At 47.7% G+C, this 25,615-nt stretch overlaps 1 protein-coding gene and 1 long non-coding RNA gene across 4 annotated transcripts in view; both read left to right on the plus strand.

Annotated features, from left to right (window-relative positions):
* LOC123518673 (B-cell lymphoma/leukemia 11A-like) overlaps positions 1 to 22,714 on the plus strand; it is a 75,586-nt gene extending 52,872 nt beyond the window's left edge. For both annotated transcript variants that reach the window (XM_045279627.1, XM_045279628.1), the window contains one exon: positions 16,254 to 22,714. In XM_045279627.1, coding sequence (XP_045135562.1) covers positions 16,254 to 18,535 — 2,282 coding nt within the window. In that variant the 3' untranslated portion in view covers positions 18,536 to 22,714. The remainder of the gene's footprint in view (positions 1 to 16,253) is intronic.
* A 2,064-nt stretch (positions 22,715 to 24,778) lies between these two features.
* The window catches only part of LOC123518944, a 48,401-nt gene continuing 47,564 nt past the window's right edge, over positions 24,779 to 25,615 (plus strand). For both annotated transcript variants that reach the window (XR_006678932.1, XR_006678933.1), the window contains exons 1-2: positions 24,779 to 25,024; positions 25,132 to 25,289. This is a non-coding gene — a long non-coding RNA (uncharacterized LOC123518944). The remainder of the gene's footprint in view (positions 25,025 to 25,131; positions 25,290 to 25,615) is intronic.

The following is a 25,615-nucleotide window of genomic DNA, read 5'->3' on the forward strand; positions in this document are numbered from 1 at the left end:
GAATCCCCGCACTGGACACCGGCTTGGACTGGGCAGCGTGTGGCTATGGATACGGAAGTCTTTCGTACACACACACACACACACACACACACACACACACACACACACACACACACACACACACACACACACACACACACACACACACACACACACACACACACACACACACACACACACACACACGTGTATACAAATGCAAACACAATACCTGCATGTCTTAGAAAAATGCTAATACATGTAACAACTTCGTATACGTGTGTGTGTGTGTGTGTGTGTGTGTGTGTGTGTGTGTATGGGGACGAGGACATCTGTGAAAGGTAGGCAAGGGAGGAAGGGGCGTATCCCACTCAGGGGTCATCCTCCCTCCTGACCCTCGCCGCTCATGAATACTGGCATTTTCACCGCTGCTCTGTCACGTGATTGATCCGTGCATGATGCAACACGCCGCAGCCTTGAGGGGCCGAGCATGAAACGGAGAGGAAGATGAAAAAGGAGATGTTGCTTTTATGACGGGCCGTTCCAGGTGTTTCTTTTTCTTCTCTTTTATCTCTGTCTCTCTCTCTCTCTCTCTCTCTCTCTCTCTCTCTCTCTCTCTCTCTCTCTCTCTCTCTCTCTCTCTCTCTCTCTCTCTCTCTCTCTCTCTCTCTCTCTCTCTCTCTCTCTCTCTCTCTATCCCATTATTGGACTCCGAAACGTAATGGCGGGGAGCATCTACCTATAATAAGAGGGACAACAACAAAGCTGAGGACTCCTCCAGCGTCAGGGATTGACTGTGGTGATATTATTTGTAATTCTCAACGCCGCCACACAAGTAAGGACAGGGAACGACCACCACCACCACCTCCCCTGCCTGCTTGCCTCTGCCTCTCATTCTCCCTCTCACCTTGGGCCGAGAACTGCTGCCGCCAAGGACCGAAATAAGAAAATGACAATTGAAGAAGCAAATACGAACGAAAGTATTTCATTTTTGTTTGTCCAGTTCTTCATTTTAATGGAGTAGGGACTCGAGCACCTCTCTGCCGCGTTTCAATTTTGACCCTTGAGGTGCGGTGGAGTAGGGGCGATTTTGATTAATTCCACCATAAGTTTCCAAAATCACAAGAGGTGAGGATGCCTGCCATGGTGCCGGAGGAGGAAAAGGAGAGAGAGATAGAGAGAGAGAGGGAAAGAGAGAAGGAAAAGGGGAAAGAGGAAAAGAGGTGTAGAGAAAAAGTGAGTGAGGATTGTAGTGAATCGCACATGAACGAATGTTGGAGAGATGAAAGCACAGAGAAGAAAGGAGATGGGGGACGAGAAGGACGACGAGCATCCAGGAGGGGAAAAGGAAAAAGGAAAGGGGAAAGTGAGAAAGATGAGGAGAAAAACGAGGCCAAAGCGCAGGAGGGAGAAAGGCGAGTATGTGAATAATGGTGCTCGGTTTTGAGGACGATGACATGTTAATGGAAGGATGGAAATGAGATAGAGACTCAAGAGTAGGCGTAGAAAATTTGTCGCCACACGGATTTTATTGAAATAGAAAAGTGTGTGTGAAAGAAAACGATAACTGTAAATAAACCAGAGAGAGAGAGAGAGAGAGAGAGAGAGAGAGAGCAGGCTTAAGGGTCGCTCGGAGACAATGAGACACAGGCGATGAGAGAGACTGAGATTACCGCCCTGAAGACACACACTCATTGGGGTAGAGCAGAAGGAGGAGGAGGAGGAGGGAGGAGATCAGGAGGACTAGAAGAAGGAGGCGGAGGACCGGAAGAAGTAGGAAGAGAAGGGACCGAGAGAGAGAGAGAGAGAGAGAGAGAGAGACAAAAAAATTATGAAAGTTAAAAGTGAACTGATGACGAAAGAGTGTGTAAGGAGCAAATGAGGTGTCTGGAGGAGGAGGAGGAGAAGGAGGAGGGATGGATGGAGGGAGGGAGAAAGGAGATGAAATCAAGATCCCTCCCTCCCCACGTCCCCTCAGTTTAGGTCGGAAGCAGCAGACAGCAATGACGTAACATGAAACGTGAAAACTGAAAAGAACGGAAAATATGCGTAGACTGAGAGAGAGAGAGAGAGAGAGAGAGAGAGAGAGAGAGAGAGAGAGAGATGGAAAAAAATAATGACAATAAAGTGAAGGAGAGACAGTGAGGTGTTGAATGGTGAAGACGAGGGTAGAAAACTTTTGAAGGGTAATGGAGAGAGAGAGAGAGAGAGGGGGTAGAGATGGCGAGGACAGACTGGAGGAGGGTATAGGGCAGGGGGAGGAGGATTATATTTACAGTGCGGGGGTGGAAATGTAAATTCTGGGGACGGTAATGTGTTCACGGCTTGAAGCTCAGGTGAGGGTGGTTAGTCTTCGCTACGGTGGGTAGTGATGAAGAGAGGAGGAACTGGAGGTGTGGGAGGAGGACGAGAAAAGAAGAAAGGGGAGGGAATGAGGCGAACGGAGGCGGTGATGATGAAGTGCAGGTGGTGTTTCTGGGTGATTAGTAAGTGGTAAGTGCAAGGAGAAGAAATAACAAGATGGAGAAAGTGGGAGTGACGAGTTCCTGATGAGTTGCGGTGATATTGGGGCAGATAAATAACACGGGATTTGTTTTTCCTCTATTTTCTTTATCTTTGTTCCTTGCTCGTGCTTAAGAATGGAGTCAGGACTGGCAATGGCCCTCACGCCGCCCGTTGAGGAGCACACACGCAGGCCCGGTGCTTCCCTCAACGACTCTCGGACGTGGCAAAGGAATGAATGCCAACGTTGCCAGAGCGTCCGAGAGGGAGGCTGAGGGGGAGCACAACGACCTCGCCACCACCTCGTTCCCTGCATGACCGCACCCAAGGCTGATACTTGAGAGAGAGAGAGAGAGAGAGAGAGAGAGAGAGAGAGAGAGAGAGAGAGAGAGTTTGTAAGTAGGTGCACCTCATCATCTACTACTGCTGTTGTTTATGCTACTGCTACTATTAATACTACCACTACTACTACTACTACTACTACTACTACTACTACTACTACTACTACTACTACTACTACTACTACTACTACTACTGCTGCTGCTGCTGCTGCTGCTTCTACTTCTACTTTACTACTACTACTACTACTACTACTACTACTACTACTACTACTACTACTACTACTACTACTACTACTACTACCACCACCACCACCACCACCACCACCACCACCACCACCACCACCACCACCACCACCACCACCACCACCACTACCACCACCACTCACTCATTACTACTACAACTACTTAAAATAATATCAATATAGAAATGATAAGACGAAATCCCATAAATCAGTGTAACGCAGCAACATTTCGAGCTCGTGACAGTCACCCTGGACGTGGGAGGGAAATGTTTCGCTGGCAAATCCGTGGCATATCAGCGCGCCTGCATGTTATCCCGGCCGACACGCGCGCCCTCTACCCTCTTCCGAAATGTTGGCAGTATTGTGTGAATATTAATGCGGGTGCGAGGGCGACGGCGGGACGTGGCACCCTGCAGAGTCGGGTCGCCGCTCACACCGTCCCTATTGGTAATCGCTAGTAATCTAATGAACACGGCGGCGGTGGTGGCGGCGGCGGAGGAAGAGGAAGAGGAGGAGGAGGAGGAGGAGGAGGTGGTGGTAAAGGAGTAAGGGGGGAAGGCCTGGCGGGTTATTCGGTATGACGTTGGTGTGGTTTGTGGTATTGACAATGGTAGTAGTGTGTGTGTGTGTGTGTGTGTGTGTGTGTGTGTGTGTGTGTGTCGTGGAGGAAATCGTGAGTTCTAGTGATAATGTTGATTATTGTAGTGGTGATGGTGATTGTGGCTTCTGAAGAAAAAAAATAGAAATCCTAGGTCGTAATTTTAAGGCACGCTACTCGTATATACCAGCGCTTTATATTCCTATTGAAATCCTCACAAAGTATTCCAAACATTTCCAAACTTGGACATATCCTTTACCTTCCACTTAGTCTTTCCTTGGAGCTTCATTTTTTTACACACACACACACACACACACACACACACACACACACACACACACACACACACACACACACACACACACACACACACACACACACACACACACACACACTACCGTAGCCCAACCCCTCTAGCTACTCCCTTCCTACGTCTTAAAAATTACCACTGGAAAATGCCGCGGCTGTCCAGCGTGGAGGAAACCTGAAATTAGATCATGGGCTTGTGGTCAGTGGGTCGGGCAGGGCTGGCTGGCATGTCCTGGGTGGGTCAAGGGTAAAAGAAAAAACGAGCACCTTAGGCAGAATGTATGACTCGTAGGTATCACTTGGGGGATCTCGCCTCACGAGGAGCACATAAGTTACATTCTTCGGTACCCTTTTTTGTGGTGGTTGCTTCGTTATCAGGCCTGGGTCATGATTAGCCAGTCATTTGCCCGGCTTCCTGTCTTCAGCCGACAGTCATGAGCAGCCGTCATCCCATTCCGGTGGTTGATTATTGTTGTCTAGTTTAATATCAAGTGTGCGAATGGCAGCGGAGTCAGAAATGGGGTCACGACTGTTCTTAGTGACCGAAAGGCTCGATCAATTGCCGAGCCGGTGCTGGAGGCCTCGAGGGAGACGGCAGCCCAGGGCCAGACTCACAGTGTGCCGAGCGTGGCGCGGCTTCTCCGCTTGGAATATTACCCGAGAGAGCCTCTGGGATGATCAAACGAGGCCTGCCTCTGCGCCACACTCCAGCAGCCCCCGAGTCCTTAGGACCATCAAACGTTAGCTCGCTCTGTCCAGACCGCCGCTGCAGCCAGAGATGAGCTAGGGTTGCCGACCCGCGCCAGAAGTACCTCCGGAAAGTGAGTGAGGAAGAGGCCCTGAGTGGACGCTGGAATATTAGACGAGCTCCAGTAATGTGAGCTGACACTGTTCCTAATGCTGCCTCTTGCTGAGAGCGGAGTGATGTCATCGAGGAAGAATTGAGGATGATTCAAAATGTCTCGTTAAATCTTTTAAATGTAGTTGCGAAAAGGCGTGGCGGAGGATGGACCAAAAACCGCACCACTGCTGGCTTAGAGAGGCGACTTTGATGACTCTCCTCTCTGCCTCATTTTATCATTATATTTTTTGTGGCTCTTAAAAGTTGTATTAACACACCATGAAACATTATAAGTTAAAAAATGCCTGATACAGTAACACAGTAACATGAATATAAAATAACCACAGATATTACAGAAACTCCATAATTAAACAAACTAAGCACAAAATATCCTGGAAGCTTCATAAAGAAACTGAAAATCTATTGTATCTTCACGCGTTCACATCAACAAAAGTGTATTGGAGGCAGCTACTCTTTATCAACACTAATTATTTTGGAACTCCAAGACGCCATGTAAGGACTCAAAAGGCAGCAGCTGGAAGAGAGAGAGAGAGAGAGAATATGTGTGTGTGTAGGGGGTAGGAGCTGGAGAAGGGCTATTGGTGGTGGAGGCAGCAGGAGGGAGGGAGGGAGGGAGTCGCGTGCTGGGGGAAGGGGTTAGAGTGGCCAGACCTTAGCTCCTGGCCGGCAGCACCTCACGACGCACCCATTACCCTGCTACCGGTAATCAGGCAACGCCACTTTAATGATAACTCTCTAAATACACCTTCTGTTTTTGCCCCGTGGAGGGAAGGGAGCGGCAAGTCAAGATTAATTCCTCGGCCCGTCATACATCACTCGCTCTCGATGGAATTACTCAATGCTTTTTACCCGCCGCCGCGTAAGACTGGAGAGAAAATGAGAATGGGAATGAAATTTATCACAATGTTGATGATGGGTTTGGTGTGCGTCTCGTCTTGATCATGAGCGGTGTGTGTGTGTGTGTGTGTGTGTGTGTGTGTGTGTGTGTGTGTGTGTGCGTGGTTTCTTGTTTGTTTTTCTTAATTAAACACGAACTTCTTATAAATGTTTTTTTCGCTTTTATTCTTTTATTGGTATTATTAGTAATATTTACCACTACTACTACTACTACTACTACTACTACTACTACTACTACTACTACTACTACTACTACTACTACTACTACTACTGCTACTACTACTGTTATCATTATTATAAAGAATAACATGTAGAAAATAATAAAAGCAAAAAGCACCCGTGGTCAACCAACCATTCGCATTTCCTCCTGCAGATAAATTCTCTCATGATAAGATTATTTTTATTGCCGCAAGAATTGAGGGTCAGCAGCGTTGGTCCAGGAGCAGGAGGGTCACGCTCAAGGCGAAGTGGCCAAGGGACAGGCGGCTACGGCCCTTAGCCCTTAGTAATTACCGATGATGGGCGATGGTGGTGGCAGTGGTGGTAGTGGCTGTGGCGGCGGTGGTGGTAGTGGTGGTGGTTGACGACTGATGATCTTGGTAGAGATGGCGGTGCGCGGTGAAGACGGCAGTGGTGATGATGATGGTGATGATGAGGATGATGGGGAAGACTGGCGAGGGTGATGGTGATGATTAGTGCAGCAGATGGCGTTGTGATGAGGCTGCTGGCTTGGGGACGGCGCTACCGGCTGCTGTAGGGCCTGGCCGGGTGCGGGAGGGTAAAAGGCGGGAGGGGATACGAGGTGTTGTCAAGTAGATACTGTAAATTATGCTTACTCCTCATATCTGGGAAATAGGATTATAAATGTAGCGTAATTCTTACATGTAGATGTTTATCGCGTGGTCAGATGGTCTTGTGGAGATGGAAGGAGGCTTACTGGGTGGGTGGCTGTATAAAGGGCGGGATGTGAGGGAGGCTGCCACATTCCCGTCCAACATCTGTCTCACGCATTCACCTACACGCTCAGGAACTCTTCTCTCTACGCTCTTCTCCCGCTCCTTCATCCTCATCACTCTCTATTATCATTACTTCGCATCATTATCTCCAATCACTTTTCTTTCCTGCAACCACCAGACTCCTCCTCCTCCTCCTCCTCCTCTTCCTCCTCCTTCTCCTCCTCCTCCTCCTCCTCCTCCTCCTCCTCCTCCTCCTCCTCCTCCCCTCTTCCTTCACATCCTCCACATCCTCTCCTCCACTCTGTATCGGATCTCCGAGCCCTCCTCCTCCTCCACCCTCACGCCATGCCACAACTGCCTCTACCATTATTACCATTAAAACCAACACACCTTTGCACACCCACTCATCACCACCACTCCCACCCTTATCATCACTATTACTGCCGCACACCCACCACCCTCACCACCACCACCACTACCACCTCAGCCACCACCACGCAGACTCGCGACCATCCAAGAGCAGGCCTACCCCTGAGGCGGCCGCGTTTCAACACAACGCCTTGACTCTGGCCTTATCGTACATCGAGACAGAAAGTGGTTCTCATGCTTCTCGTGTTCATCACTGCGTAGCGGCGCGGATGGCAATCGCCACATGGTGCGGTGCAGAGTAATTTCAAACTCTGTTCTACCTCTGAGGAAAATTTTCAAAGGTAAACCGAAACTTGTGGAGTCAGAACACCTCACTCATGTGTCTTGGGTCGAGAGGTGACCAGCAGGGTGGCGGCCGCAGAACCTTGGGATTATGATGGGTTATGATGTAGCGTGCCTGGTTCCTGCCGGGGCGCCCTGCGGGGCAGTACCTGGCTAGCCCCAGGTCCTCTTCTGCCTTATCCTGTACGTGGCCTTCACCGCAGGGTTCCTTAGATACCTCGACATCATGACCACGCCTGGGGTTGTCACGAAGACGGAGGAGCGGCCCTGTACGGTCACGAATTTATTGTGGTGTGTGCTTGCTGATCGAGGGTGCATGGCGTTGGCAGCTGCTTGAGGAACGCTGTGTATCTCAGCGGTGTGTCTCTTCGAGTGAAAGTTACCTTCTGTTTACACCTTGATATAGAACTCATATTTATGGATTGTTTTACTTGCGATTTGTAGCACAGTTACTCCCTCATGAGGGAAGCAGCCAAGGTCACAGAGGGCGAGTTTTCCCCTCCTCTTTGTTAGTGCTCGTGTACTTCACTAACAAATGTCCCACGAGGCCACGGTAATGTTTAAAGGAGATAAAAGAGACGGGTTCTCCAGATCGTCACATTTGCCTAATGACTGGGTGGGTAATCAGTGTTTACTTAGGACGCACACCCCGTAATCACCTTTCTATGCTGTCATCCCAGACCCTCGCCACCGCCAGGCACACAAACCTCCCATTTGCACCCTACACCTCCCAGGCCTCGCTCCCGCATCATATCCACTTCACACTTCACTATCTTGTCAGAACCCGGAATTTCCGGCATGAGAAGGAACTGAGCAATACATTCAAAGGCCTCCGTAGGGCGATACCCTCAGCGCCTGAGTGAAGTCAGTCTATTGAGGCGGCTATAGGCCTACACGTAATGAAAGGTTTGCTCTCACCCTGTAATTTTGGGGACCACTTGGGACGACCTCACCGATCACCAAGGCTGCCCTCGGCTGTAGGCCGGTGCAGGCCCCTCGCGGACCTGCAGCAGTCTTCTGGTGGCTTTGACGCACGGCTGCCTGACTGTGGCTTTTCTCTCTCTCTCTCTCTCTCTCTCTCTCTCTCTCTCTCTCTCTCTCTCTCTCTCAAGAAGGGACGGGATTGTATGAAGCTGGACTTTTTTTCTTTCACGAAGCATACCAAGATGAAGCAATCTCATATCACAGCAGATCCTTGAACTTCACACTCGGCCAAACCTAATGACTTCTAGAGACATGATTTATTGATAATTGCAGCATTATAGTATTCAAGAAAGATGAGATACATATACACTAACATTCCGCGGATCTAACAATGGCAGATAGGCTAATAAATATGATGAGCGAGAAACGTGTAGCCGAACCGAGTGGTGGATTCCTGCCGGTCAAGGGACTCCAGGCGCGCGGGAGCAAAACTGTCTGAGCTTATGCGGAAGTGAGAAGCATCGCGACGCCTCAGCGAAGATTAAGCTTCCAAATCTTAATCTTGAGTTCGTCGCCGTCTTGCCTGAACTCCTGGACGCCGCGGAACACGATGGAAAACGAACAGGAGTAGGAGGAGGAGTAAGAGAAAGAGATGAAGGACCTTGTGAATGTGACACGTACAATAGACAAACTGATAAAAAAAAAAAAGTGTGAAATTTTACCAACACTCTTCTACGATTCCTTTTGACCCAACTTGATATCATAGACCACTGAAATAAGATATAAAAAAAAATTAACTGTTGATGTAAAAAAAAAGGAACATGCGCCTACTATATTGCTAAGAAAGCTTCAGTAATCGAAAGCAGACAGTTACTCCGCAGACGTGACAAGTTCATAAAAAGAAAAAAAGATTCTTGGACGGACGGACACTGTGAGAGAGAGAGAGAGAGAGAGAGAGAGAGAGAGAGAGAGAGAGAGAGAGAGAGAGAGAGAGAGAGAGAGAGAGAGAGACAACAGAAACCTGACATGTGGCCGCCGAAGAGAAGAATGCAACCGAGCATAGACGAGATGACTGGCTGACTGCATGTGCACACACACACACACACACACACACACACACACACACACACACACACACACACACACACACACACACACACACACACACACACACACACGCCCGGTAGCTCAGTAGTTAGAGCGCTGGCTTCACAAGCCAGAGGACCGGGGTTCGATTCCCCGGCCGGGTGGAGATATTTGGGTGTGTCTCCTTTCACGTGTAGCCCCTGTTCACCTAGCAGTGAGTAGGTACGGGATGTAAATCGAGGAGTTGTGACCTTGCTGTCCCGGTGTGTGTTGTGTGCCTGGTCTCAGGCCTATCCGAAGATCGGAAATAATGAGCTCTGAGCTCGTTCCGTAGGGTAACGTCTGGCTGTCTCGTCAGAGACTGCAGCAAATCAAAAAGTGAAACACACACACACACACACACACACAATATCTCTCCGATCTCTTTTTTATCTTCCAAATCAGTATTAATGCTAAAACAAACAGTAGATATGTGCGTTATTCAATTTGTTTTACGTTCCGTGTGTGTGATTGCTGGTCATCATAACAAAGGCACCTCGTGTGATGGTGAGAGCCTAAGATGAAGCAGTATTCGTGGAAGGTACTGAGAGAACGAAGGCAAAGGAAACTCAGCATTATAATTATTATTCATTTGGATAAGAACTAACTGTCCACTTCATCATGAGAGCTACCAGTCAGCCAGCACCACCGTTCCCTAAGCCGTGACTCGTCTTAACCTTGTCAACATCCACAGCATCCCCCCCCCCTATCTCTCTCTCTCTCTCTCTCTCTCTCTCTCTCTCTCTCTCTCTCTCTCTCTCTCTCTCTCTCTCTCTCTCTCTCATAATTACTCTGTGAGCGCCACTGCCTCACATTTCCGACCCCCACAACCTTCCCCGTCTCCTTTTACCCCTGGAAATGTTGCGCCTCAAATGGGTGTTTTCTCGAGTCTCTTAACCCATGGTACTGATTAATGAGGTTTTTGAGGTGCAGTGCGGTGGTCGGGCGGCAAGAAAGGAGGCTGATGGACGACTGCCTGCTAAGGATGCGTGTAGCTGCTTGTGTCTATGTATGGTAATGCGGCGACCTCGTGCAGGGAAAGGAAAAAAAAAAAAGGACCGGATTATGAAAGTTTGTGTTGCGCGAGACTTCACAGACACTTACACACACACAACGAAACTTGCACTGCTAAGAACATCATGTCATTACTTACACTGCCACTTATCCTTTGCTCCTACAAGAATATACAGGGAAGTACACCAGGACCGAGACGAAATGACAACCTTTAGCATTGTCAGAACAAGGATTTCGTGTCCTCTGCCTCTCTTTCTCTGCCTTCCTTCTGCCTTTTTGTCTCCCCCTCTCCCCCTTCTCTTCCCTCGCTCCTTCCCTCCATCCCTCCCTGTCCCTGCTTCCATCGGGCTCCATCCTAAGCTCTGATTGTGGTCTTTCCGAAGGTCCTCAGCCCACAGATGATTGAGAGAGATGAGACGTTCTGATTGGTCGGGCTCAAGTGATAATGCTTCTGTCAGACTGATGATTGGCTTCGGTTACGTGATTAATCTCCGAGTTTACCTTAATGTTTTGTTGACTGTCAAGGAGAAAAGAATTTAGTTTTCGTCTCGCATGGAAAGTCCGTGTTTCTTTTATGTCCTTTGATTGTCTTTACCTTTGTTATTTGATACGAGTCTATAATTTCTTGCCTTTTATTGAACGTAACCTTGACGACTGCGTTTTTTTTTCCTTTTTATATTTGTTGCGTGCTTTAAAAACATTAAAAGCAGATACGTACGTACGTCTTCAGAACAACAACAACAACTGATGCTGCAGAGGAAGCAAGAGCTGTACTTCTAGTCGGATCTCGCTTCCTTAGTGTATGTGTGTGTGTGTGTGTGTGTGTGTGTGTGTGTGTGTGTGTGTGTGTGTGTGTGTGTGTGTGTGTGTGTGTGTGTGTGTGATTGTTGCATGTTCGTATGATATAGCTCATTTATTCATATTGCCACCATCACCACCTTACGTATACCCCGAAGTCTTGCATTTATCTTCAGCTCACTCACCACACTCCTCACTATTAACCGCCCGCCTCCCGGAAGCCACCAGCGGCAGTGTTCAGTAATGACCGGCGAAGGAACTGGTCCATGCTCGTCGCGTGTGACACTACGATACTTGTGAGACCAGTTAACTTTCTGCCAGTCATGTCCAGCCCAGCGACGGCCAGTCATTGTACAGTTTGCAGTCTCGACAGTACGGCACATATATACGCAGACACAAAGCATATGTACACACACACACACACACACACACACACACACACACACACACACACACACACACACACACACACACACTTCTTCCCTCACACGCCGCCCTATTAATGAATCATCTCATGTCCTGGCAACAATCTCGCTCTCTTGTTCGACCATTATCGGCCACTTTAGAATGACTACGAGAAAAATGACCTTTATTACATCTGTATCTCCAGTAACTCCACCCCCCTTGCCCTCCTCATCCCTCCCAGCCCTTGTTCCCTTGCCTCCTAGAACACCCTTTGTCTGGGAGCGTGGTCTACCAGGCTGTAATGTTGCTAATGGTTGCCGCCCGCCTGCCCGCATGCTAGACTGCCCGCCGCGACTCTTTGCCCCCAGACACCCTCACTACCGCTGCCCTGTCATAAAACCCGGCAGAGGGAGACAGAGGAAGAGCGAGGGAGTGAGGAATGTGGAAGTTATGAATTAAGGAAAGCGTGAAGTGTTTGATAAAGGTTTTAAAGCATCCAGAATATAAAAACCTGAGAATGTCAGGTTAATACGTGGCTGTCTCTATCGTGTGTGTGTGTGTGTGTGTGTGTGTGTGTGTGTGTGTGTGTGTGTGTGTGTGTGTGTGTGTGTGTGTGTGTTAAATGGCGGTAGTGAAGTATGCATTCACCATCTCAGGTATTCCTTGCTTCCTGCAAAACTAATTACTCTACATACACTAAAAAATAAGAACCCAACAGTCTCAATCACAAATCTCAAAGAAAGCTATCCATTCCACAGGGAAAGATCGAATAATAAAACATACCAGAAATATCAGATATCTTTTGTAACTACAGATTGAAAGTGTACCGGAGTCTGAGAGAATATCAAAACACCCCACAGCATAAAAGAGCCGCGCTTCACTGCTGGTGGCGAGGGCGGGTCCCTACAGTAAAGTCCATCCCATTACAAGGAGAGAAATGTCACGAAGGGGATTTTATCGTAAATGACCTGAACCCACACGCACGCAGGGGCCCGACACACTGACACACCCACCTGGCCCCACGCACTCTCAGCAAAATGTCATGATTTTTCCATCCTTGCCACTGTGCAGGAAGGTGTTTGTGAGGCGTGTGTTGCCTATGACTGTGGATTACTGGATGAAATGGAGATAAAAGCCCATATTTAAACTTAGTTGCATTGTCAAAGTACCCGCAAATGGAGAGATTTTGAGAAATATTAGCGTTACCGGACATCTAGTAAATAAGTATGAATTTTAAGCAAATTAAGCCTTATAAGTGAAATAGAAAGAAATAGTACAAGCAGATTAATCCCTTCAATATTGGAAAACATTTTTATCTTGAGATTTGTCTACGATTAGACCATTTTATTGACATTAGGAAGGGTCCATGGAGGTCAGATGATTAATGGCCATAGTCTTCACTATTCTAATCCCCTACATAAGTTTCTGAAGCTGTATAAAATCACCGAATAGTAATCATAATGAATATGGAAACGCATCATGGTACTCAAGGGGTTAAAAGTTCATGTAATTACAAAGCATGCAATTATCTATAAATATTACATTACAATAAGTAAAGAAATAAAAAGTGGAAATCCTTGAGCTTTATATTCGAGCTTCATGTTCACCAAGCAGGTTTTTTTTTCCGTAAGAGCATTTTGAGCCTTTTGTTGTGTAAGGGAGGCGGCGGAACCTGCTTCACCTTGTTTTGGTGAGCTGCAGAGCGCGGTATGTGCGGCATCTTGGATGCTATGTCCAATATCCACCCTGAGAGCCCCACCGTCACTTGTTTCCCCTCGAATATCGTTCAAAAAATGAGGGGAGAGTAGAGGAAACGTGGAGGAGTGTGTTATTACCCCTCGGACCCATACCTGAGCCAGTCCACCTGAGTGTTTTTTTGGTTGAGCGAGGGGAAGAGACGAGGGCAAGTGAATCGAGGGTGGAAGGAAGGAAGGGAGGGAGGAAGAAGGCTATGTTGAGTGATTGTAGATGTATTGCTATTACTTTTAAGTCGCTGCGATTTTGTTGTGTACATTCTCTCTCTCTCTCTCTCTCTCTCTCTCTCTCTCTCTCTCTCTCTCTCTCTCTCTCTCTCTCTCTCTCTCTCTCTCTCTCTCTCTCTCTCTCTCTCTCTCTCTCTCTCTCTCTCTCTCTCTCTCTCTCTCTCTCTCTCTCTCTCTCTCTCTCTCTCTCTCTCTCTCTCTCTCTCTCTCTCTCTCTCTCTCTCTCTCTCTCTCTCTCTCATTGACAAAAAGTTGTCTCTACTTTCTACTTTCCACCACCACGTCCTTAACTCACTGATGAGCACACCAGAAAACATAACTTTACTTCTAATTATCCAATGATTAACCTCTTGAGTACCATGACGCATTTCCATAGTCCTTCTGGTTACTATTTGGTGATGTTATACAGCTTCAGAAACTCATGTGGGAGGATTGAAATAGTGAAGACTGTGTTCATTAATCTTCAGATCCCCATAGATCCTTCCTAATGTCAATAAAACGGTCTAATTATATACAAATCTCAAGGTAAAAATGCGTCCCAGTACTCAAGAGGTTAAGATGAAGCAACGAGAAGACAAAAGCGAAGAGGTGCAGTACAAGCTGACCTTTTTCCCTCCGCCCCCCTCTCTCTCTCTCTCTCTCTCTCACCCCTCGCTCGCCCTTCCTACCTCGCTCCGTTGGATCTGTTTTCCCCCTTGTTTCCCCGCCGGCGGTTGGTGCATTGTTGCATAATTCGCCGATATCGATGTCGCCCCTCCCCCGCCCTCACGTAGCGCCGCTGACCATGCCGAGGCTTCCTGGAGTCGCCAACATCCTGGAACGGGGAGACCAACTGATACCCTCTGCTGGACGTTCATCTCTCTCTCTCTCTCTCTCTCTCTCTCTCTCTCTCTCTCTCTCTCTCTCTCTCTCTCTCAGCGACACTAAAACTCAAATTTTTTAAAATTTTCAACTCGTCTTTTATATTTTTTTGCATTAACATCACGTTCCCGGTTCTCTAGTTTAATGATTGTACAGAGTTTGCTTCGTGTTCCTGGTTAATTCAGTGTGAAGCGAAGCCAAAGTCAGTGTTATGCGATCCGAAGAATGGGTGAGGCTGTGTCGCGTGGTAAACAGCACTGCCAAGGCTCAGCGTAACGCCGAATAATTTTCCCATGTAAATATAGCCCTTCGTTTTTTTTTCTCCATAGTGTATGTGTAATGTATTGTGTAACTTTGTTATTTGAGCGCAGTGTTGTTGTTCATGGTATTGGTCAAGCGATAGTATTATTGAGATGGTATAAGAGTGATGGGTTTATGTTGGCAACACTGCAGGCAAGACAATAGTGTCCACCCTGCTTCGAACGAGACAGAATGAGACAATTCTTCATCCCGGTCACAACATTCCTCACCATATGGATATTTTTCTCGCCGTCCTGGAGTGGCGGCTCAAGAGAAACCCTGAGAGCTGGAGAGTTCCTTCCCCGCTGATGCCGCGAGGTGTCACGCGCGGCTGATGTTGCCTTGTCATCAACCGCTATTTATCTGGCCGCATGAGGACAGACTGACCCCTCCCTAGCAAAGGTGGACCCACGCCTCGCTCTCACAGGACTTTCGCCTCTGTGAATGTTATGGGCGAGTGAGTGAGTGTGTGAAAAAAAAAATAGAGGAAGGATCCCATCGGTCAGAGTAGTCCTTTGTTATGAAGTTATCATTTATATTATATTTCACGGACTGTCATAAAGCTTTTTCGTTCTTAGGGAGGGAACGGAGTCACCTAGAAAAAAAGGTAGCAAAAACTGTGGCTACCTATATTAATAGCGTCTGTTTATCGCCAAAGTGGAAAGTGGGACAGCCGCCACCTATACACTGATCAGAGAAAGAACTCACGAAATATAGTCATTCTTGAAGTAAGTTACTATTCTCTTATCGCTGGCACACGGATGATGCGTGAGGGAGGAAGGGAGGAGGGAGGGACACCTGAATGTGTTTATTGGCGGTGTCAGGAAAGTTTGGTGGAGCGTGGCGGCTGGGGAGGCGCGGACCCTGGAGGCTGGCCGGCGTCCCAAACCCTCGTGACGGCACCTTCCTCGCCGCCGCCATGCCCCGTCACCAGACATCACGAGTTATGTCTACTTTCTTCCCGTCTTTGATACATGTTGGGGAAAGTGACCAGCAAGAATACGTCACAGTAACACGATGATATATTGTGAAGCGCGCAGCACTGGTCATCTTTAAAACATGGTCTGGCCGAGTCGAGACACGGAGGGTCCCCAGCTTGACACATTATTCCTGGTCAGTTGTATAAGTAGGTGGCATAGGCGCGAGGAAATTGCATTGTCCTTTCATGGTAGAATTGTATTGACAGGATGATGGTGCCACTTGGGACACGCTCTAGATTGCCTGTGGGCGAACCGTTCGAGTCATTCTTTGTCGCAGTATGTTTTGTCTCTCGTTTTTGTCGCCACATGGTGTTTTTTTTTTTTAATTATTATTTCGTGTTTCATATAGAATTAAGAAATTATAATAACATTACACTATTTCATATTAGTACAAATGCCTTTGGACTTTTAATCAATAAGTGTGTTTTCTGGCGACGATCATTACTGATGTAACTTTTATGTTTCAGAGCCTGCTCGGTATGTGTGTGGAACCTGCGGCGCCGTGCTGGGCTCCGCTTGGTCACTGGTGCAGCATGTCCAGTCTTCGCATGGCATCATCATCTACCAAGAGGCTCCAGGAGGCATACCCCTCTCCGCCCCCTCCACGCCGCCCGGCCTGCCAAGGCCCTCTCACTCTTCCCCGCTGGCGTCAGTGTCTTCCACAGCCACCACGGCCTCGGGACCTCATCCACCCCCACTTCAGTTGCTAGATCCATCCAAGGTGGATTTAACCAAGGTAGACATTACCAAGGTGGATCTCTCCAAGGTAGATTTGAGCAAGATTGCAGCACCGGTAACATCAGGCGCTACCCCCCTGCCTCCCCATCCCCCGGTGACGGCCCCTCTCCTAGACCCCAGCCACCCATTCAACCTCTTACGAATGCCCATTGGGGACACCCGCGCCCCCTTTCCACCAGGCCTCACCCCACCCTTTGTGCGGCCGGGCCATGACTTTCGGATGGACCAGCTGCTTCAGGAGGGACTGCGCCTCAATCCCGGCCTGCTTCCTCCGCACTTTGAACGGCCGCCCTTTCTTGACCCCGGGCTGGGCGCACCCCGCCATGCGGCGCCCACGCCCCTAAATACAGGCGGTGACCCAAACCTTGACTTCTATTCCCAGAGGCTGCGGCAACTGGCCGGCACAACCAGCCCCACCAGCTCCACTTCGCCCCGCAAACCTCTTCCAACTCCTCCCTTCACCTCACCCAACGGCCCCACTCCTTCCAGCCAGGCACCCTCTCAGACGCCCACTTCTACTCGAACTGATTCGACATCGACGGCGTCCAAGCTCCGACGATTCAAATGCATGACTTGCTACAAAAGTTTCCGGTGGGAGAGCAATCTAGCCATCCACCAGAGGATTCACACGGGCGAGAAGGATTACCGCTGCCCGAAGTGTCAGGAGACTTTATCCAGCCCCCAGACACTGCGCATCCATATGAAATCACACAGGAAGAGCTCTTCTACAGAAAGCAACTCTCCGGACTCCTCGCGTCCTCAGACAGAGGACGATAATGACGAGGAAGAGGAAGAAGAAGAAGAGGAGGAGGATGATGAAGAAGAACCTGATGATGACGAGGAAAACCCTTCTATTTGTGATAGTGTAGACGAAGATGAAGATATTGTTGAGGAAGAGATTGAAGACGATGAGCCTGAAGACCTCTCAACGACATCCAAGTCTACCCCAGCGCCTCCCACCCAGAGCGTGTCCTCCAGCACAGCGGAGAACCACAAGATGCCGCTCGGGGACCAGCAGAGGACTGTCGTGGGAGAGCTTATTGATAAGTTTGGTCTTGGTAACATCTCCGCTTACAGTGAAGCTTATCAGCAGGCACTAAAGGAGTCAGGGCGTCTGTCTCACCACTATATTGGTAAGGACGGTGAAAAAAACCACACTAACGGAATAGAGAAGTTGAAATTACGAGATGATCTAACGAAGGGCATGATGGGTTCCCAGCCGACTCTCGACCTGGCACACCAAACACTTCTGGGGGCGTTTGATAATCCATATGACGCACAAAAAAGGATTGCTGCAGCCCAGAGGGATGGAGGCCTCTATGCCGGGCTCTGGTTCCCCAATCTTGCAGGAACCGGAGCCCCACCTAAGGATATATTTTCTGGCATGCAAACATCGGACGCTAATTTTTTACACCGAAAACTCATGCCAGAGGGACCCATGAAGCCCGGAGATGTGCCAGTGGCCCTTCCCAAGCCGGGCACCAGTTCGGCTCCCGGCACCCCGATCTCTCTGGTTCCACCGACAAAAAAGGAAAGTCGCAGAAACGATACGTGTGAGTTTTGTGGCAAAGTGTTCAAGAATTGCTCGAACCTCACAGTGCACCGGCGATCACACACAGGAGAAAAACCTTACAAGTGTGACCTGTGTAGCTACGCATGTGCCCAGAGTTCAAAGTTAACGCGGCACATGAAGACACACGGCCGCATGGGCAAGGATGTGTACCGCTGTCGTTTCTGTGACATGCCTTTCAGTGTGGCATCAACTCTAGAAAAACATATGAGGAAATGTGTTGTAAATCAAAACAAGAAAGGTTTATTCCCACCACTGTCAGCCGGTGGCCACGAAGGACTGGACTCTTACAAGGGACTCCACTTCACACCCGTTATTAGCGATGACTCCTCCAAGTCGAGCAGTCTGTTCTCGCCGCACTTTAACACCACGCCCACCGCCGCCACCACGCCTAATGACGATACAGGAGATTCATCAAACCTGTCGGGCCCCGGATCTTGAGAATGGGCCCCCTTGGCAGCCCCCCATCTGCCGCCGCCAGGAAGCCAGGGTCTCGCTCCCCCTACCATGCGATTCCCAAGGGCACCCACTCACCCCTGGGTTCAGTCTGGTCGCCCACCACCACCACTCCTGCTGCGAGGAGTGTCTGGGCCCATGGCTCCTTCTGCACCCCCCTGGACTCCACCTGTGACGCCGCGCCCACCAGGGACGCCACCCAGCACCTCGGCGTCGCCCACCTGACCGACGGCGGCGGCAGCAGCGACAGGGCGGGCGGCATAGCCCGCACATTCCCACACCTCGCGTTACGTGACTTCCCAATGAGCGGTGCCCTTCCTGCCTTCGCGTGGTGTAGGGCGCCTCAACAAGCTAGTCCTGTGTGTTGTGCGACGGTGGCGGCAGCAGCAGTAGCAGCACGCCCACACTTGGCCCATTGTTCCTATTGATGTTATATGTTGTGTAGTGTGTGTTGTCTTACCATGACTGGTCACAACAGTGACAGAAGGTGCGCTTATCCTAGAGTGTGTCTGCCACCGACAGCTGAACCAAACTGGTACAAACACCAGATACCCCGTCACAGCTGCTGTGCACCGGTGTCACCATCAGCTGACCCTTACCGGTGCTACGAACGTTCCCCAGCCAGTCAGACACGAGGAGTCTGCATCACTCGTGCACTTCACTGACGGAAGATCAATCACAGACTACCAAACAATTACCATGTCTAAAAGCTACGTGAGGCTTCTAGGTTATCAATACGCAGTTTCTTGCTCAATACTGTGAAACGACAGACAAGGAACCTTCAGCACCTGTGAGGCAAAACAAAAGGAGGCCCAGATGATCTCTTCAACTGTGTTAATCCACCAGATATTTTGAGTTGTGTATTTGACTGAGATAGGAAGTTTGTTATTGTGTTATTAATATTTTTAGAGAGAGGAAGGAATAGCGTAGCTATTTGGTGCAAAGATGGCGCCCCTTCACCTCAGGGATGCCAACACTGTCTGCGTGGGTGGTTGCCGGTACTGTAACAACTAGAAAGTGAAGCTTAATCAGTTTCTTAGTTTCATCCTGAACACTTGTCTGGGCAGTGTAACTATAACATTGATCATGATCCTTGAGACTAACATAACACCTTGGTTTTCAAACTTTTCAAGACTTTTGTTTCAGCTTATTAAAAATTGATTAATGCCGTCGAGCGTGTTCTGAGGGAAGAGATAGGCGCCGCAGTAACTCTGCGCCTCTCCTGATGCGTCGCGCTCTAGCACTGCATATGCATCATCGAGATGTAGGTTTGCACCAGGAATCAGATCTTTCGACTGATCAATAGATTTGTTGCTCTCTGCCATCCAGATTTTGTTTGATGTGATTCAACTAAAGCAATTAATGTACTGTTATAATAGCATACAAACTCCTACCCACACTCCTCCCAGTGAGGCAAGTACAGGCGTGGCTCAGAGATCAGCGAATGTAGAAAATCAATACTGTTATAAAAATGTCACGTTCCAGAGAAAATGTAATATATGCACAACCCACCACCCCGGGGCACGAGTGGCGGCCGCAGGGTTGGGGGGAAGGGACTGTCGGTGGTCAACTGCTCACCACGGGAGTTACCGAGGCGCCCAGGTGACGGGTTGAGGGAAGGTGAGGTGACAGTGGCAATAGTGATCACATCTTGACAAATTGTGTTACTCTTGCATACACTGTTCTGTTCTGGTAATTTAAACTAATCCTTTAATCTAGTTCATGACTGAAAAAGCTAGTGCCACTTTGGGTCATCTCAGGTCACCTCAGTCTCTCCCTTCACTCTCAAATCGCATTGAGGTGCCGCCGCCAGGCCACTCTTACCAGGCTGTTTGAGTTGCGCAGTTCACCTCCTTGTTTTCTATTATCACTTGGTATTTGAAGCACAGTCTTCACTCTTCCTCGGATCCTTCTTGCCAGAAGACAGACTCGCGTGTTCTGTCTTGGGCTCCATCAGTATTATCTTGTTTTATATCAATTTCTTATTTTCCCGCTTTCCTTTCTTTATTTTGACGTTTTGCGCATCGGACGTGTCGGAAAGGACTCGCTAACTGCTCTATAGTTGGTCTATTATATTTTGTTTGCATTGACTACATTCCTTATTGTTTACTTTTGATCGCTTTCGGTTACGCGTCAAATATATAAGTGTTTCTTTGTTTTTTGGTAAGAGTTTACATTTTCTCATAATAATATTTTCACTTTTATTTATCCGCCCAGAAACAATTACGTCAAGCCATCTGTCGATATTTTCTGATGAAGGTTAGTGCGTGCCATATGAGGACTGTTTTCATGATATCGGTATGGAATGCGAGATTTTACGTCACTTGACCTCAAGTAAAAAAGAAATAAATGTTATTGCACTAACTTATACATAATGAAGGAAGACTTCATCATTTTCAATCCAGTCGGAGTGAAATTTGAACTCTCTCTTTCTAATCTTACCTCTTACTTTCACATCTTGTATAGCGGGAGCATTGGTTACCTGGGCTTTAATTTGTCTGCATCCAAGGGGAATGCAATCTGTTAATGGTTTCTGGGTCCCCCTTGTGTAGCCTCCTGAGGGTGTCCCGCGGTGGCCTCAGGTCCTGTGTAGGGTGTGGCCGCGGCCCTCCCAGCTAAGGCGCCCTCAATTCCCTCGAACGTGGGTTTCGAGCTTCTCATGATGTAAGCTTCATGATGTCCACAGTATGGGGCTGAAGCCTCTCATAATAAAACCAAAGATAACGACTAAAATGCTCCCCGCCCACACCCCGCCCACCTGCCTATGGTGGGTGGGCGAGGCCCGGGCGGAAAGGCTGCATTTTGGACCAGTTCTACCCTGTAAATAGTGTACATAAGATAGTTTATATTTGTATATGTAACTATAGATTATTACTGATATGAACTTTATCTCAAAATTTGTACAATTGGTGGTTATGTCAACACTTCTACAAAGACCCATCTCTGCACCAAATAACTCACTGATTTTTTTTTTATTTCAAAGTGTTTTCTTGTCTTACTATATTTTTTTGAATCAGCAGTCTTGAAGATCTGTTGGAAATAGATCTAAACTGCACATAGGATTAATTGATATGGTGTCCAATGATTGGTGGCGTCGGGCCCTCCAGCGGCGGCCTGCAGGGCACCGCCTTGATGGGTGGAGGACGGCACGCCAGCATCTGCCCTCCGCGGATGGCGGTCTGCACTGCATAACCAGGCATACCATGTCACTGGCCATACGAGTAATGCGACAGGGTAAGGGCTGGACCGCGTGTGCTGCCTGCAGGATCCTGGCCGCCTTCTTAGCCTCCACGGGCAGCCTGTCTCGAGGATGATACTGATGTGGACATCGAGTGGCACTCCATGGTATCAGATCGACAGAGTGGACAGCCAGGCAGCCAAGGTGCCTCCACGTACGCTGAGGGACAATTGGCTGCCTGCTGGATACTGGACTGGGCTGGCTGCTGTGGACTAGAAGGCGCTGGCCGGCGGCTCGCTGCCTCACTCGCTAAGAGCTACCGTGTAAAACATCTGTGTTCTGTATTCTTGAATTGGGGTCAACCCGTTGTTAATTGTATGCACAGTTTTTATTGTAATTAAGGTAGTGAAATGAAATTATCTTACTTGTAAAAAGATGACTGTACCGAACACTGATTTTTATTAATGTTGTTTACAATCACTGTGAAGCAGAAACTTTAGTGTCACTAATAAAGACTGAGAGAATTCCGTGGCGTTGCTTACCCGAGTGACCAAAGCGCTTGTACCTGCTGTCAATGTCAGCCTCCGAGGCCGCCGGGTGCTGCTGTCCCTTCCAAGGTCGTGCTTGAAGAGGGACTCTCGCCCCGCGGCAGGCTGGGGCGTGCTGCACGGCACGAAGGAAATAACTGACCATTTAGTTTCTGCAGTTTGAAACAAACCCGCGTGTAACATGCTTTTTATCGATGGTGCAACAAAAATAAATATAAATCTCCTATGTAGGATTCAGTCAGTCGCTCGATCCTCTGCTGGCGATAGTCACTTGTTTCCTATGTACGATCCAGCAACTCTACTAAACCAGAGGAAAATGGTGGAGGACCTGTGCTATTTCTACTACACACTGTTCTCATCTATTTATTAGATTACAATTGGCGTGAGGAAACAAAACCTTTGTACATGTAGAGTTGAATAAATGTATTTATCTTCGTCTAAGTTGGTTTCATCATAACCTGAATATTGAGTGGTGACTGCTGCACTGAGTAAGTAAAAAGTGTGGAAGGGTAATCAGTAAGAGTTTTCATGTTCTTCTCTCAGGTCCCAAAGTGCAGAGGACAACGCAATGGTGAAAAGCCAGTAATGATGAACTCCTTAGATAGTTCTCAATGGCTGCAGGTGAATCACTGCCCTGAGAAAAACAAGTGTGATGAAATATGACTAGTAAACCATGAAAGACTTATGGGTTGACCAATTTATAATCAAGAGTTATATAATCAAATTGAATATTATGTGAGAGAATGGTAAAATGAAGGTAGGGTGAAAATTCGAACAGATTAAGCTCATTAAAAATGTGTTGTATAGTTACATAAGTACTCCTCCAAAGAGAGAGAGAGAGAGAGAGAAAGAGAGAGAGAGAGAGAGAGAGAGACTAAGTACTATGCAATTAAGTTCCCTATTTTATCTCATTGAGCCATTTATCTCTATGACAAAAAACATGAAGCGTAGAGAATATTCTGGTGACACCTTCAAAATTAGGACAATTATGTATTCGGTACCAGTGTAGAAGAAATGGTCACGCGAGGTTCATGAAGTGAAATGACGTCTGCATTATTTGTATATTTGCTCTTTATATTCTGCGTTTGTACATGTCAGCACGAGTTTCAGCAAATGCGAACTTTTTACACACTACATTAGTTACCCTTGTGACAAAAAAATCCATAGAAAACTTTAGCACCGAGAGTAGTGAAAGAAAACGTGCATCTTGGGTAGGTCACTGCGTATTGTGAGGGGGACTTGTATAATCGCAGAAAACGTAATCCCAGTTTTCTCTATTATCTTACAATGAGAGTATATTATATTTAGTGCAGTATCTAAGAGAGAGAGAGAGAGAGAGAGAGAAAAGAGCGGCTCGTATTTTTCTAATCTTATCAACATTGTGCTTCTTGTGCGGATTCCCTTGGTAACTCCCCTTTCAACTGTCTGAGCTTCTGTAATAAAAGTAACGATGGCAGATATGTTGATGGTAGTAGTGATATTGCAGTAATAGTAGTAGTAGTAGTAGTAGTAGTAGTAGTGGTGGTGGTGGTGGTAATGGTAGTACTAGTAAAATCCCGAGTGATAGATGCAAAAGGAAACATAATTAGTTTTCTTTACTTTTTAACCAGAGAGATTTATTAAACATTACATTCCCACCCAAGTCTCGTGTCTCCTGAATGCTTCACGGTGGCTCTGTGGCATTGTCGTGGCAATATCATCACAACCTCCAGCACAGGCCGCACGTCACCATAGCAATAAATATGAAATATATTGCGTCGCTGATTTTCTCCGTCAGTTTTAATCTTTGAATTCTGAATGCGAGAGGAAACCCGAAAGATCTGTCGGGTTCCACTAAGTCTACGACATAAAAAATGAGGGTCCTAGTGCTGGTGGGCTATTCACTCTCCCGCGGCGTGCATGTGCGGAGGTCATTCAGGAGTCACTCTTTTTCAGACTATTTCCAGCTCATGCACGCAAAGTCCAATTAGTGGACAAATGAACAGTTAACGAGAGTACGAGCGCAAATCAGTGCTCCTCCCCACAAGTGTGCTCGGCCGCGTCCCACCAGCAACAGGAGCACTTGCTTCCTCCATGAAATTCCGACTGAGCGAAAGAAATAATAATTAAAAGGAAAAAAAAAAACATTCACAGAATTATTCGCCGACTTCCCCTCTTTATGAGTAACTACATGGAGCGAGGCTTTTTCAGTGTATTCGTTTCGCCTCATCATTGAGGCGGCTCCAGGCAGGTGTTTCTGTGCGTTCAGACACTTGCTGCTTCACACAGACGGGCGCGTCCTGCTCCGCCCTGCCACCTCAATGGTTACCAAGACTTGCGATGCATAGAAATAACCTTTGCTGTGATGACTTATTCAATTTTCTTATTTACCTCCATTTATTACTGTGCTATATAAGAACTCTAGATGTATGTAGATGACCTCTATTGAGATGTGGGAGTGTATGTTGTTAGTATATGTGGCAAGAGGTGAAGGTTGCCAGATTCACATTGATGAGCAGACAACCCGCGGGCCGCAGACACACACAAAGGAGGAAGGGGAGCGACTGAACGCTCCCTAGTTACACTCGTTTTCTCTCATTTCTGGATATTAGTGATGAGTGACAGCTCGTGGGAAATTCATAGACACACCCAGAGATAGAATAGTGTTTCGACCAACGCCGAGAATTTCCCGCTGGTAATAATTAGCGGCTTTAAGTAGTAACGACTCCGGCCCGGCACCACCCCACCCACACACACAGGACTTGCCAGGTATGATTTTTTTCTTGTCTGACGTTATTGTCTTTACAGGTATGGCATATGTCAATAGTGCAAATTATGACTTTATTTTTACTTTTATTTTCAAATGCGGTAACCAGATGTACAAGTGCTGGGGAAATGCGTTGGTGGTACATCAGGGAAGACTAATAAGTAGTGGTGGGTCGTGGGTGGCAGGTGGAACAGGAGAGCGTGCCTGGTGGCGGCGGAAACATTGCCGTCATTACTCAGTCCTCCACGATGGCAGGCCTTGAATGCGGTATGTATTCAAAGTGAAATAGGTTAGATATGATACTGGAGCCTATTGGACACTAGTTATCGGCTATAAAACTGTCATGAAAGCAGGAGTGAATGGATGACTAGCTGATTACTTCATGTACCAGAAATAGAGTTTGCCAGTTATTGTACTTGATCCTTAGATGGCCGTGCAGTTAATTGTAAAACTATTAATCAAGATAAGAGGAGTATTTCAATATTTCACTTCTCAGGTAGGAGTATATGAAGAAACATTTTTTTGTGAAGTCATTAGGAACTATCATTTTTATATAATCCCCCCAGAAACTTGAAACAATGTTTTGCCTACTG

Source organism: Portunus trituberculatus, chromosome 44, assembly GCF_017591435.1.
Source record: "Portunus trituberculatus isolate SZX2019 chromosome 44, ASM1759143v1, whole genome shotgun sequence".
NCBI classification, from domain to species: domain Eukaryota; kingdom Metazoa; phylum Arthropoda; class Malacostraca; order Decapoda; family Portunidae; genus Portunus; species Portunus trituberculatus.